The sequence below is a fragment of the Oncorhynchus clarkii genome, chromosome 1, assembly GCF_045791955.1.
Source record: "Oncorhynchus clarkii lewisi isolate Uvic-CL-2024 chromosome 1, UVic_Ocla_1.0, whole genome shotgun sequence".
NCBI classification, from domain to species: Eukaryota; Metazoa; Chordata; class Actinopteri; order Salmoniformes; family Salmonidae; genus Oncorhynchus; species Oncorhynchus clarkii.
In genome coordinates this window covers 4,740,695-4,760,864 of record NC_092147.1, presented here as the reverse complement: position 1 = coordinate 4,760,864, position 20,170 = coordinate 4,740,695, and the positions used below count along the sequence as shown (strand labels likewise).

The 20,170-nt window shown below is 48.5% G+C and overlaps 1 protein-coding gene across 1 annotated transcript in view; it reads left to right on the top strand.

Moving 5' to 3' along the window:
• Positions 1 to 20,170, top strand: part of LOC139416564 (kinesin-like protein KIF1A) — a 146,445-nt gene that overhangs the window by 87,103 nt on the left and 39,172 nt on the right. The window contains exons 22-27 of the mRNA XM_071165380.1: positions 1,254 to 1,402; positions 1,739 to 1,917; positions 4,209 to 4,346; positions 8,052 to 8,354; positions 19,706 to 19,824; positions 20,050 to 20,135. Of these exons, the coding sequence (XP_071021481.1) occupies positions 1,254 to 1,402; positions 1,739 to 1,917; positions 4,209 to 4,346; positions 8,052 to 8,354; positions 19,706 to 19,824; positions 20,050 to 20,135 (974 nt within the window). The remainder of the gene's footprint in view (positions 1 to 1,253; positions 1,403 to 1,738; positions 1,918 to 4,208; positions 4,347 to 8,051; positions 8,355 to 19,705; positions 19,825 to 20,049; positions 20,136 to 20,170) is intronic.

Below are 20,170 nucleotides of genomic sequence, written 5' to 3'. Positions count from 1 at the left end.
GCAGATAGCCTGGTGTTTAGAGAGTTGGACTTGTAACCGAAAGGTTGCCGGATTGAATCCCCGAACTGACAATGTAAAGATCTGTCATTCTTCCCCTGAACAAGGCAGTTAACCCACTGTTCCTAGGTTGCCACTGAAAATATGAATGTGTCCTTAACTGACTTGCCTAGTTAAATAAAGGTAAAATAAAAAAATAAACAATTTCTGTATGGACCTCGCTTTGTGCATGGGGAAATTGTCATGCTGAAACAGGAAAGGGCCTTCCCCAAACTGTTGCCACAAAGTTGGAAGCACAGAATCCTTTAAAATCTGTAGTATTAAGATTCCCCTTCACTGGAACTAAGGAGTCTGAACCATGAAAAACAGCCCCAGACCATTATTCCTCCTCCACCAAACTTTACAGTTGGCACTATGCATTGGGGCAGGTATCGTTCTCCTGGCATTCGCTAAACCCAGATTCATCAGTCGGACTGCCAGATGGTGAAGTGGGATTCATCACTCCAGAGAATGCATTTCCACTGCTCCAGTCCAATGGCAGTGAGCTTTACACCACTCCAGCCGACGTTTGGCGTTGCTCATGGTGCTCTTAAGCTTGTGTGCGGCTGCTCGGCCATGGAAACCCATTTCATGAAGCTCCCTAGGAACAGTTATTGTGCTGACGTTGCTTCCAGAGGCAGTTTGGAACCTCAGTAGTGAGTGTTGCAACCGACGGCAGACGATTGTTACGCACTACACACTTCAGCACTCGGCGGTCCCAATCTGTGAGCTTGTGTGTTCTACCACTTCACGGCTGAGCCGTTGTTGCTCCTAGACGTTTCCACTTCACAATAACAGCACTTACAGTTGACCCGGGGCAGCTCTAGCGAGGCAGTAATTTCACGAACTGACTTGTTGGAAAAGGTGGCATCCTATGACGGTGCCACGTTTAAAAGTCACTGAGATCGTCAGTACGGGCCATTCTAATGCCAATGTTTGTCTATGGAGATTGCATGGCTGTGTGCTTAATTTCGATATACCTGTCAGCAACGGGTGTGGCTGAAATAGCCGAATTCAATCATTTGAAGGGGTGTCCACACACTTTAAGTGTACGTCAAATGAAATCAAACTTTATTTGTCACATGATCTTACCGTCAATGTGCATGTTTGAGGACGAGGCCCTGCATTTAAATAGCATCCCTTTGTACACACATACAATGTGTTGATGTTGAACTCAGATGTTTGGGTCATCTTGTTGTACCCTCTGGGCTCCACAGTGCAGTGGACGGAGAGGGAGGCGGAGCTAGCCCTGTGGGGTTTCAGGAAGTGGCGCTGTTACCAGTTCACCTCCCTCAGAGACCAGCTGTGGGGAAACGCCATCTTCCTCAAGGAGGCTAACGCCATCAGCGTGGAACTCAAGAAGAAGGTTTGAGAACAATTCAGCACATCTCCACGGAAACATAACTGTCACAGACTTGGGTTCATGTAGTTTAGTTTTTTGTTTTCCAAATGATTTGAGTGTTTGATTGAGTCTGACTGGAGTGCCAGATGGGCGGGATGTTTGGGAAAATACAATTTGAACCCAGGTTCTGAACTGTCCCTCTGTGTTGTTAACTCTGTGTTTGGAAAATACAATTTGAACCCAGGTTCTGAACTGTCCCTCTGTGTTGTTAACCCTGTGTTCGGGAAAATACAATTTGAACCCAGGTTCTGAACTGTCCCTCTGTGTTGTACTAACCCTGTGCCTCCCCCTCTCCCACAGGTCCAGTTCCAATTTGTGCTGCTGACCGACACCCTGTACTCCCCCCTGCCCACTGACCTGCTGCCCCCTGAGGCAGCCAAAGACAGAGCGACCCGCCCGTTCCCCAGGACCATCGTAGCTGTGGAGGTTCAGGACCATAAGAATGGGGCCACCCACTGCTGGACCTTGGAGAAGCTCAGGTACAGTAGTATTCTATAGTCTATTTACTACTGTAACCTGTAACCAACACTAGGTCTAATCCCAGTCTATGTACTATTGTAACATGTAGCCAACACTAGGTCTAATCCCAGTCTATTTACTAATGTAACATGTAGCCAACACTAGGTCTAATCCCAGTCTATTTACTACTGTAACCTGTAACCAACACTAGGTCTAATCCCAGTCTATTTACTACTGTAACATGTAGCCAACACTAGGTCTAATCCCAGTCTATTTACTACTGTAACATGTAGCCAGTACTAGGTCTAATCCCAGTATATTTACTACTGTAATTTGAGGCCAACACTAGGCCTAATCCCAGTCTATTTACTACTGTAACATGTAGCCAACACTAGGTCTAATCCCAGTCTATTTACTACTGTAACCTGTAGCCAACACTAGGTCTAATCCCAGTCTATTTACTACTGTAACCTGTAGCCAACACTAGGTCTAATCCCAGTCTATTTATTACTGTAACATGTAGGCAGCACTAGGTCTAATCCCAGTCTATTTACTACTGTAACATGTAGCCAACACTAGATCTAATCCCAGTCTATTTACTAATGTAACATGTAGGCAGCACTAGATCTAATCCCAGTCTATTTACTAATGTAACATATAGGCAGCACTAGGTCTAATCCCAGTCTATTTACTAATGTAACATGTAGCCAACACTAGATCTAATCCCAGTCTATTTAATAATGTAACATGTAGGCAGCACTAGATCTAATCCCAGTCTATTTACTAATGTAACATGTAGCCAACACTAGGTCTAATCCCAGTCTATTTACTAATGTAACATGTAGGCAGCAATAGGTCTAATCCCAGTCTATTTACTACTGTAACATGTAGCCAACACTAGGTCTAATCCCAGTATATTTACTAATGTAACATGTAGCCAACACTAGGTCTAATCCCAGTCTATTTACTAATGTAACATGTAGCCAACACTAGGTCTAATCCCAGTATATTTACTACTGTAATCTGTAGCCAACACTAGGTCTAATCCCAGTCTATTTACTACTGTAATCTGTAGCCAACACTAGGTATAATCCCAGTCTATTTACTACTGTAATCTGTAGCCAACACTAGGTCTAATCCCAGTCTATTTACTACTGTAACATGTATTCAACACTAGGTCTAATCCCAGTCTATTTACTACTGTAATCTGTAGCCAACACTAGGTCTAATCCCAGTCTATTTACTAATGTAACATGTAGCCAACACTAGGTCTAATCCCAGTCTATTTACTAATGTAACATGTAACCAACACTAGGTCTAATCCCAGTCTATTTACTACTGTAACATGTAGCCAAGACTAGATCTAATCCCAGTCTATTTACTACTGTAACATGTAGCCAACACTAGATCTAATCCCAGTCTATTTACTACTGTAACATGTAGCCAACTGTGTTAAAAACAGTAGTGTTCCCGCTACAATGCCCTGGGGCACACCTCAATTTGACTGTTTGAATTATAATGTGCTTTGTGACACATGGAGAGACAGTCGATTGTGAACATTTGTGGAATAATATGAGTACATATCTCAAGACATGACAAATGTGTATATTTTACTGTAGTCTACCCTATATGTTATGGAAGCGTAGTCTTAAATATCATTGAATTTCATATAGATCTCTCTCATATTTATCGTAATATATGTCCCCTCTTTCTCTCTCCCCTCCCTCTCTCTCTCTCTGTGTCTCTCTCTCCCCTCTCTCTCTCCACTCTCTCCCCTCTCTCTCTCTCTCCACTCTCTCTCTCCCCCCTCTCTCTCTCTCCCCTCCCTCTCTCCCTCTCTCTCTCTCTCTCTCTCTCTCTCTCTCTCTGTCTCTCTCTCCCCTCTCTCTCTCTCCCCTCTCTTTCTCTCTCTGTCTCTCTCCCCTCTCTCTCTCCCCTCTCTCTCTCTCTCTCCCCTCTCTCTCTCTCTCTGTGTCTCTCTCTCCCCCCTCTCTCTCTCTCTCTCTCTCTCTCTGTGTCTCTCTCTCCCCTCTCTCTCGCTCCCCATCTTTCTCTATCCCCTCTCTCTGTGTCTCTCTCTCCCCTCTCTGTCTCCCTCTCTCTCTCGCTCTCTCTCTCTCTCTCTCTCTCTCTCTCTCTCTCTCTCTCTGTGTGTCTCTCTCTATCTTTCTCCCCTCCCTCTCTCCTCTCTCTCTCTCTCTCTCTCTCTGTGTGTGTCTCTCTCCCCTCTCTCTCTCTCTCTCCCTCTCTCTCTCTACCTCTCTGCTCTATTCTGATGTTGTCCTGTGTTGCTCTCTGGTGCCCCCTGCAGGCAGCGCCTGGACCTGATGAGAGAGATGTATGACAGAGCAGCGGAGGTTCCCAACAGCACCATAGAAGACTGTGAGAACGTCATGACTGGAGGAGACCCCTTCTACGACCGATTCCCCTGGTTCCGCCTGGTCGGCAGGTACAGCACATGACAGCATGGTCAAAGCATGGTCAGACAGACAACCCTCCCACAACACTACCACTACACTACCACAACACTACCACTACACTACCACAACACTACCACAACACAACCCTACCACAACACTACCACAACACTACCACTACCACAACCCTACCACAACACAACACTACCACAACCCTACCACAACACTACCACAACACTACCGCAACACTACCACTACACTACCACTACCACAACACAACACTACCACACCACTACCACTACACTACCACAACACTACCACTACCACAACACAACACTACCACAACACTACCACTACACTACCACAACACTACCACTACCACAACACAACCATACCACAACACTACAGCCACAACACTACCACAACACTACCACTACACTACCACAACACTACCACAACACTACAGCCACAACACTACCACAACACTACCACAACACTACCACTACACTACCACTACACTACCACTACACTCCCACAACACTACCACAACACTACCACAACACTACAGCCACAACACTACCACTACACTACCACTACACTACACTACCACAACCAAAACACTACAGCCACAACACTACAGCCACAACACTACAGCCACAATACTACAGCCACAACACTACCACAACACTACCACAACACTACCACTACACTACCACTACACTACCACAACACTACCACAACACTACCAGAAACATGGCAGAGGTACAACTAGTGAAGATCTCATCACACATCAACCCCAACAGGTTCAGTCCATGGTTCACAACAACCCCAACAGGTTCAGTCCATGGTTCACAACAACCCAACAGCTTCAGTCCATGGTTCACAACAACCCCAACAGGTTCAGTCCATGGTTCACATCAACCCCAACAGGTTCAGTCCATGGTTCACATAAACCCCAACAGGTTCAGTCCACGGTTCACAACAACCCCAACAGGTTCAGTCCATGGTTCACAACAACCCCAACAGGGTCAGTCCATGGTTCACAACAACCCCAACAGGTTCAGTCCATGGTTCACATCAACCCCAACAGGGTCAGTCCATGGTTCACATAAACCCCAACAGGGTCAGTCCATGGTTCACATAAACCCCAACAGGGTCAGTCCATGGTTCTATAGAGCGGCATGGACGAACCAGGGAAAGATAGTCTGTACAGCTCAGTACATCACTGGGGCCAATAATCCTACCATCCAGGACCTGTATACTAGGTGGTGTCAGAGGAAGGCCCAAAAAATGGCCAAATACTCCAGTCACCCAAGTCACAGACTGTTCTGTCTGCAACCATACGGCAAACAGTACCAGAGTGCCAAGTCTACGTTCAAACGCCTCCTTAACAGCTTCTGTTAACAGCTCCCAGGTGGCACAGCGGTCTAAGGCACTGAATCTCAGTGCTAGAGGCGTCACTAGAGACCCTGGTTCGATTCCGGGCTGTACCCTGGGTTAGGGTTTGGCCGGGGTAGGCCGTCATTGTAAATAAGGATTTGTTCTTAATAAGTGACTTGCCAAGTTAAAAATAAAGGTAAAAAATTCAAATGCCATGAGACTGCTGAACAATTACTCAAATGACCACCTGAACTATTTACATTGCCCCTCCCCCTTTTGTTTTGTACACTGTTGCTACTTGCTGTTTATTATCTATGCATAGACACTTCACCCCTACCTACATGAACAAATTACCTCAACTAACCTCTACTGCTGCACATTGACTCGGTACCGGTACCCCCTGTATATAGCCTCCACATTGACTCTGTACTGGTACCCCCTGTATATAGCCTCCACATTGACTCGGTACCGGTACCCCCTGTATATAGCCTCCACATTGACTCTGTACCGGTACCCCCTGTATATAGCCTCCACATTGACTCTGTACCGGTACCCCCTGTATATATCCTCCACATTGACTCTGTACCGGTACCCCCTGTATATAGCCTCCACATTGACTCTGTACTGGTACCCCCTGTATATAGCCTCCACATTGACTCTGTACCGGTACCCCCTGTATATAGCCTCCACATTGATTCTGTACTGGTACCCCCTGTATATAGCCTCCACATTGACTCGGTACCGGTACCCCCTGTATATAGCCTCCACATTGACTCTGTACCGTAACACCCTGTATATAGCCTCCACATTGACTCTGTACCGTAACACCCTGTATATAGCCTCCACATTGACTCTGTACCAGTACCCCCTGTATATAGCCTCCACATTGACTCGGTACCGGTACCCCCTGTATATAGCCTCCACATTGACTCTGTCCCGGTACCCCCTGTATATAGCGTCCACATTGACTCTGTACCGGTACACCCTGTATATAGCCTCCACATTGACTCGGTACCGGTACCCCCTGTATATAGCCTCCACATTGACTCTGTACCGTAACACCCTGTATATAGCCTCCACATTGACTCTGTACTGGTACCCCCTGTATATAGCCTCCACATTGACTCTGTACCGGTACCCCCTGTATATAGCCTCCACATTGACTCTGTACCGTAACACCCTGTATATAGCCTCCACATTGACTCTGTACCGGTACCCCCTGTATATAGCCTCCACATTGACTCTGTACCGTAACACCCTGTATATAGCCTCCACATTGACTCTGTACCGGTACCCCCTGTATATAGCCTCCTCATTGACTCTGTACCGGTACCCCCTGTATATAGCCTCCACATTGACTCTGTACCGGTACCCCCTGTATATAGCCTCCACATTGACTCTGTACCGGTACCCCCTGTATATATCCTCCACATTGACTCTGTACCGGTACCCCCTGTATATAACCTCCACATTGACTCTGTACCGTAACACCCTGTATATAGCCTCCACATTGACTCTGTACCGTAACACCCTGTATATAGCCTCCACATTGACTCTGTATATAGCCTCCACGGTACCCCCTGTATATAGCCTCCACATTGACTCTGTACCGGTACCCCCTGTATATAGCCTCCACATTGACTCTGTACCGGTACCCCCTGTATATAGCCTCCACATTGACTCTGTACCGGTACCCCTGTATATAGCCTCCACATTGACTCTGTACCGGTACCCCCTGTATATAGCCTCCACATTGACTCTGTACCGGTACCCCCTGTATATAGCCTCCACATTGACTCTGTACCGGTACCCCCTGTATATAGCCTCGCTATTGTTATTTTATTTAGTTACTTATTAAACATTTTTTTTTTTTTTTACTTTCAGTTTATTTAAACTATATGTCTTGAACTGCATTGTTGTTTAAGGGCTTGTAAGTAAAAACATTTCACGGTAAGTTCTACACCTGTTGTTTTCAGCGCATGTGACAAATGCAATTTGATTTGATTTGATTTGAAACTCTCCTCCAGTAGTCGTTGATAGATAACTTCATTAGATAAACCAGCTAAAACCACATCGCAGTCTTCCATGTGAACCTGAAGGGGCCAACAAGGGTCATGTTCATTAAGGGCACACTGTAGCGAAAAAAAAAAAAGTTTGCATGGTACCTCTTAGTTTTACGTTCCATTTCGGACCATTTTCTTACATTTCGTACCTAGTGAACACTAGAGTTTTTCTACCGGTCCCCTGCCTATTCCTCCAAATAGATTTAACCTACCAGTGTTTTTCTATCTGTCCTGTTGTAGGCCACTATCTAACTTACATCCCATGTTTCTGGCTGCACCCCCGCCCCCTACCAGCAACCCCCTTTTCAACGTGTGCATGAGCGAGCGCATGAGTGATCCCACTCCCTCCCCCACTCCTTCCCCCACCCTCTCCACCTCCGAGCTAACTGAGCTGGCCGACACTCGGCCGGAGGGGCGAGGAGGGGAGGAGGAGTTGGAGGCTTTGGGGGATCTGGACGATGATATCTTTTTGGACGACCCGTTCTCGGAGCTCGATGATGATGATGATGATGATGAGGGAGAGCTGTGCCGAGGCGGCTCCAGCGAAGGCCTGGATCCCTTTTATGACCGCTCTCCGTTATTCAGTGTAGTGGGAAGGTTGGTGAGGTTTCAGGAGCATGCTGGGGGATGGAAACTAGCTCTTTCACACTGAGACACTCTGGGTCTTGCTCTGCTGCCCCAAGAGAACACGCAAACTAACTTGTGCACGCACATGCACACAAGCACACACAACACCTACAAAATGCAAAACGAACACATGCACGGACGCACACACCTGCACACACAAACGTACACACCACAGGAAATGAGGAGTTAACAACAATATTATCACTGAATAGAGGTTCTGAAGTTGTTAGGCAACCAAACTACACACCTCCACGTTGACCTATCTTTGCTTTTACTAGTTGACATTTTCATGGTGTCTGGGAGGGCAGTCCAGTATTTTGCAGAGGGGCAACAGAACCTCGTCTGGAGGGAAGTCCAGTATTTTGCAGAGGGGCAAGAGAACCTCGTCTGGAAGGGCAGTCCAGTATTTTGCAGAGGGGCAACAGAACCTCGTCTGGAAGGGCAGTCCAGTATTTTGCAGAGGGGCAAGAGAACCTCGTCTGGAAGGGCAGTCCAGTATTTTGCAGAGGGGCAAGAGAACCTCGTCTGGAGGGCAGTCCAGTATTTTATAGAGGGGCAACAGAACCTCGTCTGGAAGGGCAGTCCAGTATTTTGCAGAGGGGCAAGAGAACCTCGTCTGGAAGGGCAGTCCAGTATTTTGCAGAGGGGCAACAGAACCTCGTCTGGAAGGGCAGTCCAGTATTTTGCAGAGGGGCAAGAGAACCTCGTCTGGAAGGGCAGTCCAGTATTTTGCAGAGGGGCAAGAGAACCTCGTCTGGAGGGAAGTCCAGTATTTTATAGAGGGGCAACAGAACCTCGTCTGGAAGTGCAGTCCAGTACTTTGCAGAGGGGCAAGAGAACCTCGTCTGTAGCTGTAGCGTGAGAACACGTTAATGGCAGTGACATAATTTTGATTGGGTCCATCCAATACAGAGATCATCAACAAGACTAAATTACCCAAGACTAAATTGCTTCTCGTTCAGTCCCCTTTATAGTGTCACTCTACCAATGACTACAAAGCCTCTGCCCCACCCTTTCTGCTCCAATCACACACCCTGGCCTCAGCTCTTAGTCTCTGTCAGGTCTGGGGGATAGATGTCAGCGCTAACTACCTGCCACACCACACTTTCATCAGAGACACTCCCTGCCTTATAACTAGAACTCTATAAGTCTATAAGTCCCTGCCTTGTAACTACAGTGGGGCAAAAAAGTATTTAGTCAGCCACCAACTGTGCAAGTTCTCCCACTTAAAAAGATTAGAGAGGCCTGTTATTTTCATCATAGATACACTTCAACTATGACAGACAAAATGAGGGAAAAAAATCCAGAAAATCACATTGTAGGATTTTTAATGAATTTATCTGCAAATTATGGTGGAAAATAAGTATTTGGTCAATAACAAAAGTGTATCTCAATACTTTGTTAAATATCCTTTGTTGGCAATGAAAGAGGTCAAACGTTTTCTGCAAGTCTTCACAAGGTTTTCGCACACTGTTGCTGGTATTTTGGCCCATTCCTCCATGCAGATCTCCTCTAGAGCAGTGATGTTTTGGGGCTGTTGCTGGGCAACACGGACTTTCAACTCCCTCCAAAGATTTTCTATGGAGTTGAGATTTGGAGAGTGGCTAGGCCACTCCAGGACCTTCAAATGCTTCTTACGAAGCCACTCATTCGTTGCCCGGGCGGTGTGTTTGAGATCATTGTCATGCTGAAAGACCCAGCCACGTTTCATCTTCAATGCCCTTGCTGATAGAAGGAGGTTTTCACTCAAAATCTCACGATACATGGCCCCATTCATTCTTTCCTTTACACGGATCAGTCGTTCTGGTCCCTTTGCAGATAAACAGCCTCAAAGCAGGATGTTTCCACCCCCATGCTTCACAGTAGGTATTCTTTGGATGCAACTCAGCATTCTTTGTCCTCCAAACACGACGAGTTGAGTTTTTACTAAAAAGTTATATTTTGGTTTCATCTGACCATATGACATTCTACCAATCTTCTTCTGGATCATCCACATGCTTTCTAGCAAACTTCAGACAGGCCTGGACATGTACTGGCTTAAGCAGGGGGACACGTCTGGCACTGCAGGATTTGAGTCCCTGGCGGCGTAGTGTGTTACTGATGGTAGGCTTTGTTACTTTGGTCCCAGCTCTCTGCAGGTCATTCACTAGGTCCCCCCCGTGTGGTTCTGGGATTTTTGCTCACCGTTCTTGTGATCATTTTGACCCCACGGGGTGAGAGCCCCAGATCGAGGGAGATTATCAGTGGTCTTGTATGTCTTCCATTTCCTAATAATTGCTCCCACAGTTGATTTCTTCAAACCAAGCTGCTTACCTATTGCAGATTCAGTCTTCCCAGCCTGGTGCAGGTCTACAATTTTGTTTCTGGTGTCCTTTGACAGCTCTTTGGTCTTGGCCATGGTGAAGTTTGGAGGGTGACTGTTTGAGGTTGTGAATAGGTGTCTTTTATACTGATAACAAGTTCAAACAGGTGCCATTAATACAGGTAACGAGTGGAGGACAGAGGAGCCTCTTAAAGAAGAAGTTACAGGTCTGCGAGAGCAAGAAATCTTGCTTGTTTGTAGGTGACCAAATACATATTTTCCACCATAATATGCAAATAAATTCATAAAAAATGTGCTTTTCTGGATTATTTTTCTCATTTTGTCTGTCATAGTTGAAGTGTACCTATGATGCAAATTACAGGCCTCTCTCATCTTTTTAAGTGGGAGAACTTGCACAATTGGTGGCTGACTAAATACTTTTTTGCCCGGACTATTTTCTCACCTGCAGCGAAGCGCACCACAGTACGAATTGAATCAGACTGAGACCACCACCCTTTTAGAGCAAACCACTTGTGTTGTTTAGTGTGGATAGACTTCACACCAGTCCAAGCGAACCCATCTAAGTGGGTAAATTAGTTCAGAAAAAAAACACACCAAACAATTTAGGTGTGAATGCCCCTTTAGACTTAGTTCCCCTATGAGCTCTGAGGTAGACCCTAACAGGTCACTTCCAGCTCCCAACAGCTCCCTACCAGATCCCTACCATCTCCCTAAAAGCTCCCTACCAGCTCCCTACTAGATCCCTACCATCTCCCTAAAAGCTCCCTACCAGCTCCCTAGAAGCTCCCTACCAGCTCAATAGAAGCTCCCTACCAGCTCCCTACCAGGTCCTTGGAAGATCCCTACCATCTCCCTAAAAGCTCCATACCAGCTCCCTACCAGCTCCTTAGAAGCTCCCTACCAGTCCCTACCATCTCACTAACAGCTCCCTACCACCTCCATACCAGCTCCTAAGAAGCTCCCAAGAAGCTCCCTACCAGCTCCCTACTACCTACATACCAGCTCCTAAGAAGCTCCCAAGAAGCACCCTACCAGCTCCCTACCAGCTCCCTACCAGCTCCCTAGAAGCTCCCTACCAGCTCCCTACCAGCTCCCAAGAAGCTCCCTAACAGCTCCCTAGAAGCTCCCTACCAGCTCCCTAGAAGCTCCCTAACATCTCCCGAAAAGGTCCCTTCCAGCTCCTTTCCAGCTCCCTACCAGCTCCCTACTAGCTCCCTACCACCTCCATACCAGCTACTTAGAAGCTCCCTACCATCTCCCTAAAATCCCCCTACCAGCTCCCTAAAAGCTCCAGACCAGCTCCCTACAAGCTCCCTACCAGCTCCCTACCAGCTCCCTAACAGTTCCCTAACAGCTCCCTAGAAGCTCCCTACCATCTCCCTGCCAGCTCCCTAACAGCTCCCTACCACCTCCATACCAGCTCCTAAGAATCTCCCTAGAAGCGCCCTACCAGCTCCCTACCACCTCCATACTAGCTCTTAAGAAGCTCCCTACCAGCTCCCTACCAGCTCCCTAGAAGCTCCCTACCAGCTCCCTACCAGCTCCCTAGAAGCTCCCTACCAGCTCCCTACCAGCTCCTTAGAAGCTCCCTACCATCTCCCTAAAAGCTGCATACCAGCTCCCTAAAAGCTCCAGACCATCTCCCTACAAGCTCCCTACCAGCTCCCTAACAGTTCCCTAACAGCTCCCTAGAAGCTCCCTACCATCTCCCTGCCAGCTCCCTAACAGCTCCCTACAACCTCCATACCAGCTCCTAAGAATCTCCCTAGAAGCGCCCTACCAGCTCCCTACCACCTCCATACCAGCTCCTAAGAAGCTCCCTACCAGCTCCCTACCAGCTCCCTAGAAGCTCCCTACCAGCTCCCTACCAGCTCCCTAGAAGCTCCCTACCAGCTCCCTACCAGCTCCCTAGAAGCTCCCTAACAGCTCCCTAGAAGCTCCATACCAGCTCCCTACCAGCTCCCTCAAAGGTCCCTACAAGCTCCCTACCAGCTCCCTAACAGTTCCCGAACAGATCCCTACCACCTCCAAACCAGCTCCTTAGAAGTTCCCTGCCATCCCCCTACCAGCTTCCTACCAACTCCCTACCAGCTCCCTACCATCTCCCTAACAGTTCCCTAACAGCTCCTTACCAGCTCCCTACCACCTCCATACCAGCTCCTAAGAAGCTCCCTACCAGCTCCATAGAAGCTCCTTACCAGCTCCCTACCAGCTCCCTACCAGCTCCCTAGAAGCTCCCTACCAGCTCTCTACCAGCTCCCTAGAATCTCCCTAACAGCTCACTAGAAGCTCCCTATCAGCTCCCTACCAGCTCCCTATCAGCTCCCTACCAGCTCCCTACCAGCTCCCTACCAGCTCCCTAGAAGCTCCCTATCAGCTCCCTACCAGCTCCCTACCAGCTCCCTCAAAGCTCCCTACCAGCTCCCTATCAGCTCCCTACCAGCTCCCTACCAGCTCCCTCAAAGCTCCCTACAAGCTCCCTACCATCTCCCTACCAGCTCCTTCGAAGCTCTCTACCAACTCCCTACCATTCCCTACCAGCTCCCTAGAAGCTCCCTACCATCTCCCTACCAGCTCCCTACCAGCTCCCTACAAGCTCCCTACCATCTCCCTACCAGCTCCCTAGAAGCTCCCTACCAGCTCCCTAGAAGCTCCCTACCAGCTCCCTACCAGCTCCCTACCAGCTCCCTAGAAGCTCCCTACCAGCTCCCTAACAGTTCCCTAACAGATCCCTACCACCTCCATACCAGCTCCCTAGAAGCTCCCTACCAGCTCCCTAGAAGTTTCCTACCATCCCCCTACCAGCTCCTTATCAACTCCCTACCAGCTCCTTCGAAGCTCCCTACCAACTCCCTACCATTCCCTACCATCCCCCTACCAGCTCCTTACCAGCTCCCTACCAGCTCCTTCGAAGCTCCCTACCAACTCCCTACCAGCTCCCTACCAGCTCCCTACCAGCTCCCTAGAAGCTCCCTACCAGCTCCCTACCAGCTCCCTAGAAGCTCCGTACCAGCTCCCTACCAGCTCCCTAGAAGCTCCCTACCTGCGCCCTACCATCTCCCTACCATCTTCCTACCAGCTCCCTACCACCTCCCTACCAGCTCCTTACCAGCTCTCTACCAGCTCCTTTCCAGCTCCATAACAGTTCCCAAACAGCTCCCTAGAAGCTCCCTACCAGCTCCCTACCATCTCCCTATCAGCTCCCTAACAGCTCCCTACTACCTCCATACCAGCTCCTAAGAAGCTTCCTAGAAGCTCCCTACCATCTCCCTATCAGCTCCCTACCAGCTCCCTACCACCTACATACCAGCTCCTAAGAAGCTCACTAGAAGCTCCCTACCAGCTCCCTACCAGCTCCCTAGAAGCTCCCTACCAGCTCCCTAGAAGCTCCGTAACAGCTCCCTAGAAGCTCCCTAACAGCTCCCTAGAAGCGCCCTACAAGCTCCCTAGAAGCTGCCTACCAGCTCCCTACCATCTCCCTAAAAGCTCCCTTCCAGCTCCCTTCCAGCTCCCTACCATCTCCCTACTAGCTCCATACCACCTCCATACCAGCTCCTTAGAAGCTCCCTACCATCTCCCTAAAAGCTCCCTACCAGCTCCCTACAAGCTCCCTACCAGCTCCCTACCATCTCCCTAACAGTTCCTTTCATCTCCCTAGAAGCTCCCTACCAGCTCCCTACCAGCTCCCTAGAAGCTCCCTACCAGCTCCCTACCAGCTCCCTAGAATCTTCCTAACAGCTCCCTAGAAGCTCCCTACCAGCACCCTACCAGCTCCCTAGAAGCACCCTACCAGCTCCCTCAAAGCTCCCTACCAGCTCCCTATCAGCTCCCTACCAGCTCCCTAACAGTTCCTTTCATCTCCCTAGAAGCTCCCTACCAGCCTCCTACCAGCTCCCTAGAAGCTCCCTACCAGCTCCCTACCAGCTCCCTAGAATCTCCCTAACAGCTCCCTAGAAGCTCCCTATCAGCTCCCTACCAGCTCCCTACCAGCTCCCTAGAAGCTCCCTATCAGCTCCCTACCAGCTCCCTACCAGCTCCCTCAAAGCTCCCTACAAGCTCCGTACCAGCTCCCTAACAGTTCCCTAACAGATCCCTACCACCTCCATACCAGCTCCTTAGAAGTTCCCTACCATCCCCCGACCAGCTTCCTACCAGCTCCATACCAGCTCCCTACAATCTCCCTAAAAGCTCCCTACCAGCTCCCTACCAGCTCCCTAGAAGCTCCGTATCAGCTCCCTACCAGCTCCCTAGAAGCTCCCTACCAGCGCCCTACCATCTCCCTACCATCTTCCTACCAGCTCCCTACCACCTCCCTACCAGCTCCTTACCAGCTCTCTACCAGCTCCTTTCCATCTCCATAACAATTTCCCAAACAGCTCCCTAGAAGCTCCCTACCAGCTCCCTACCATCTCCCTATCAGCTCCCTAACAGCTCCCTACCACCTCCATACCAGCTCCTAAGAAGCTTCCTAGAAGCTCCCTACCATCTCCCTATCAGCTCTCTACCAGCTCCCTACCACCTACATACCAGCTCCTAAGAAGCTCACTAGAAGCTCCCTACCAGCTCTCTACCAGCTCCCTAGAAGCTCCCTACCAGCTCCCTAGAAGCTCCGTAACAGCTCCCTAGAAGCTCCCTAACAGCTCCCTAGAAGCTCCCTACAAGCTCCCTAGAAGCTGCCTACCAGCCCCCTACCATCTCCCTAAAAGCTCCCTTCCAGCTCCCTTCCAGCTCCCTACCATCTCCCTACTAGCTCCATACCACCTCCATACCAGCTCCTTAGAAGCTCCCTACCATCTCCCTAAAAGCTCCCTACCAGCTCCCTACAAGCTCCCTAACAGTTCCCTAACATCTCCCTAGAAGCTCCCTACCAGCTCCCTATCAGCTCCCTACCAGCTTCCTCAAAGCTCCCTACCAGCTCCCTAGAAGCTCCCTACCAGCTCCCTACCAGCTCCCTCAAAGCTCCCTACAAGCTCCCTACCAGCTCCCTAACAGTTCCCTAACAGATCCCTACCACCTCCATACCAGCTCCTTAGAAGTTCCCTACCATCCCCCTACCAGCTTCCTACCAGCTCCATACCAGCTCCCTACCATCTCCCTAAAAGCTCCCTAAAAGCTCCCAACCAGCTCCATAGAAGCTCCCTACAAGCTCCCTACCAGCTCCTTAACAGTTCCCTAACAGCTCCTTACAAGCTCCCTACCAGCTCCTTTGAAGCTCCCTACCAACTCCCTACCATCTCCCAACCAGCTCCCTAGAAGCTCCCTACCATCTCCCTACCAGCTCCCTACCAGCTCCCTACAAGCTCCCTACCATCTCCCTACCAGCTCCCTCCCAGCTCCCTACCAGCTCCCTTCCAGCACCCTAGAAGCTCCGTACCGGCTCCCTAGAAGCTCCCTACCTGCGCCCTACCATCTCCCTACCATTCCCCTACCGTCTCCCTACCAGCCCCCTACCAGCTCCCTACCTGCGCCCTACCATCTCCCTACCATTCCCCTACCGTCTCCCTACCAGCCCCCTACCAGCTCCCTACCAGCTCCCTACCATCTCCCTACCAGCTCCCTACCAGCTCCTTTCCAGCTCCTTTTCAGCTCCCTACCAGCTCCCTACCAACTCCCTACCAGCTCCCTACCAGCTCCCTACCATCTCCCTACCAGCTCCCTAGAAGACAAACTGCCCTTTCATGAATTACACAATCAGAGAGGCACTCCCTAAAAATTATAGCTGTTAGCACTCCAGCTCACGTTAATCTAGCTGCGTCAGACAGCACTCCTTGCCTCGGTTCTCAGGGAGAAATTTCATCATTGGTAACTACCAGCCACACTGTTATTTTCGTGAAAAAGGCTTCTTCTTTAACTATCATATGCCAAAGAATATCTAAATAAATTGGTAGACATTTTGGGGCTTTCATTCTTGTCTTTATCATTTTCATACTTTTGAATCTCATCAGAAATTACTTGTCTTGTGAGCATTTACCTTAAACTGTTTCTTACTTTCACATCATGGCTTGATCTAGGCTACACAGATCACATCAGAGCTTGATCTAGGCTACACAGATCACATCAGAGTTTGATCTAGGCTACACAGATCACACCAGGGCTTGATCTAGGCTACACAGATCACATCAGAGCTTGATATAGGCTACACAGATCACACCGGGGCTTGATCTAGGTTACACAGATCACACCAGGGCTTGATCTAGGCTACACAGATCATAATCAGGGCTTGATCTGGGCTATACAGATCACATCAGGGCTTGATCTAGGCTACACAGATCACATCAGGGCTTGATCTAGGCTACACAGATCACATCAGGGCTTGATCTAGGCTACACCGATCACACCAGGGCTTGATCTAGGCTACACAGATCACATCAGGGCTTGATCTAAGCTACACAGATCACACCAGGGCTTGATCTAGGCTACACAGATCACACCAGGGCTTGATCTAGGCTTCACAGATCACACCAGGGCTTGATCTAGGCTTCACAGATCACACCAGGGCTTGATCTAGGCTACACAGATCACACCAAGAAGGATGTGGTAGTGGCTTGACATCCTTCTTGATGATGACGCTGCACCTGTACACATTGGTGGATCCATCCATGTTTCCATGGTTCATTGGTGGATCCATCTATGGCTCCATGGTTCATTGGTGGATCCATCCATGTTTCCATGGTTCATTGGTGGATCCATCCATGGCTCCATGGTTCATTGGTGGATCCATCCATGTTTCCATGGTTCATTGGTGGATCCATCCATGTTTCCATGGTTCATTGGTGGATCCATCCATGGCTCCATGGTTCATTGGTGGATCCATCTATGGCTCCATGGTTCATTGGTGGATCCATCCATGGCTCCATGGTTCATTGGTGGATCCATCCATGGCTCCATGGTTCATTGGTGGATCCATCCATGGCTCCATGGTTCATTGGTGGATCCATCTATGGCTCCATGGTTCATTGGTGGATCCATCCATGGCTCCATGGTTCATTGGTGGATCCATCCATGGCTCCATGGTTCATTGGTGGATCCATCCATGGCTCCATGGTTCATTGGTGGATCCATCCATGGCTCCATGGTTCATTGGTGGATCCATCCATGCCACTTTCGCTTTAGTTGTAATCCAAGCAAAGTTGTTGCTCAATGAATGCTTGGGGTTTGTGTCTCACCTTTTTGTATGTCTGAAAAGAAAATAAAAAAATATATATATATATGTACATTTTTTTTAATAAGGAGATCAACATCTTAAACACTAACATGTCTCATATATCTTCTAACATCTGTTTGTGCATAATGCAAACGGCAGCCACTCCATGGCTAGATGTCTTTGCCACATCATGAATGTTCTCTTGATGATAAGTAGAAACGAATCATCAAATGATTCATCAAATGATTCATGTGAAACAACTGATTCAGGAAGTGATTCAGGAAGACTCAATATCTCAATGATGAAAGAGCTGGTTTCTACTACAGCTGTCTCTTTTAGGCATGCCAGAGCACAATATTCTTTATTTTGACCTTTTTTTTATTTTTTTTTGTTAAAATTTGACATGGGAATCGGCTCCCCTTCTCTTTGCACAAACCAGCGCACCTCTACTCCTCGTGGGAGAGGCGTATTTTGTGTTTATGGTGTCGTCCTTTTCCCCCGTCGTAACACATTTCAAGCTGTTGGCTGTTGGTTCAAGCTTTTAGCCATGTTCCGTTTGATGATGATTTGTTTTATTTTTATTCATTTGAGTCAAGAAGGCCTTTTTCTTTTTGTCCCGAGCATGCCTTCTTTACACCTCACCAATCTAGTCGTTCTCTACCCTTTTCTACCACTCCTTTACCCCTTAAATGTCTACCCGCCCCATTGGTTCTTGGGAAATGTGGTCCTCGACTGCAAGACAAAATTGTAGGCCTAAAGTATGTTACAGAGTATAAGAGCTAACCCTACAGCCTGGTACAGAGTATAAGAGCTAACCCTACAGCCTGGTACAGAGTATAAGAGCTAACCCTACAGCCTGGTACAGAGTATAAGAGCTAACCCTACAGCCTGGTACAGAGTATAAGAGCTAACCCTACAACCTGGTACAGAGTATAAGAGCTAACCCTACAACCTGGTACAGAGTATAAGAGCTAACCCTACAACCTGGTACAGAGTATAAGAGCTAACCCTACAGTATGTTACAGAGTATAAGAGCTAACCCTACAAGCCATAGGCCTACTGTAGGCTATGTGTCGCAGTCAGTTGAAGCTTCACATATATATATATATATATATATATATATATATATATATAGAGAGAGAGAGAGAGAGAGAGAGAGAGAGAGAGAGAGAGAGAGAGAGAGAGAGAGAGAGAGAGAGAGAGAGAGAGAGAGAGAGAGAGAGAGAGCAGACATACAGTAGTTTCACCTTCGACATAACATGCTCCTTAGCCTCACCAAGCTCTCAAAAACTAAAAACACAGCCTCCCTCCTGCTCCTTAATTGTACCACTGTTATCTTGACCTAAAGCTATTATGTTGACCAGACACACCCAGAGAGGGGATAGTAAAAGGGTAGCCATGGTCATCACCAGAGCTGTCCAGTCGAGTGCAGTCCCGGCTTCTGTTTGGTTGCTTTGCAGCTTGGTGTGTTTGTCTCGTGCTGTGTTAATGTTCCGTTATTATCTCATTATCTCTGTACGTTATCTCTCTCACTGTTCTGGTCTCTCTGAGCTCTCTAATGGTACATTCGCTCTCTCTCTCTCTCTCTCTCTCTCTCTCTCTCTCTCTCTCTTCTCTTTTCTCTCTCTCTTCTCTTTTTTCTCTCACTGTCTCTCTCTCTCCCCTCTCTCTCTCTGCACCTCTCCCTCTCTCCCTGTGTCCCTGTCTCCCCCCACCTTTCTCTCTCTCCCTCTCTCTCTCTCTCTCTTTCTCTCTCTCTCTCTCTCTCTCTCTCTCTCTCTCTCTCTCTCTCTCTCTCTCTCTCTCTCCCCCTCTCTGCACCTCTCCCTCTCTCCCTGTGTCCCTCCCCTACAGAGCCTTTGTGTACTTGAGTAACCTGCTGTACCCTGTGCCCCTGGTCCATCGTGTGGCCGTCATCAGTGAGAAGGGAGAGGTGAAAGGATTTCTCAGGGTGGCTGTACAGGCAATCTCAGGTAAAACCTGGACCATAGACCTCCACCCACATTACAATCAATCAAACTCAATGCAGCCAACAAGCTAATAGCCTAACATAAAGCGTAGGGAGCTGTACAGTACATGGAACTTCATAAGACCCACATTACAGCCAGTATATTAGCTCAGGTAGGGATTAACTCTAGGACAGACTGAGTGTGACTTCTAGAGGAAGTCAAGTGAAGGTGTTTTGTGTTTCCCTCCAGCTGACGAGGAGGCACCTGACTACGGCTCCGGTGTCCGTCAGTCTGGCACTGCCAAGATCTCCTTCGAGGACCGGGAGTTTGAGAAGGTACGTCTCCTGAGCAAATCCACAGAGGATATCGG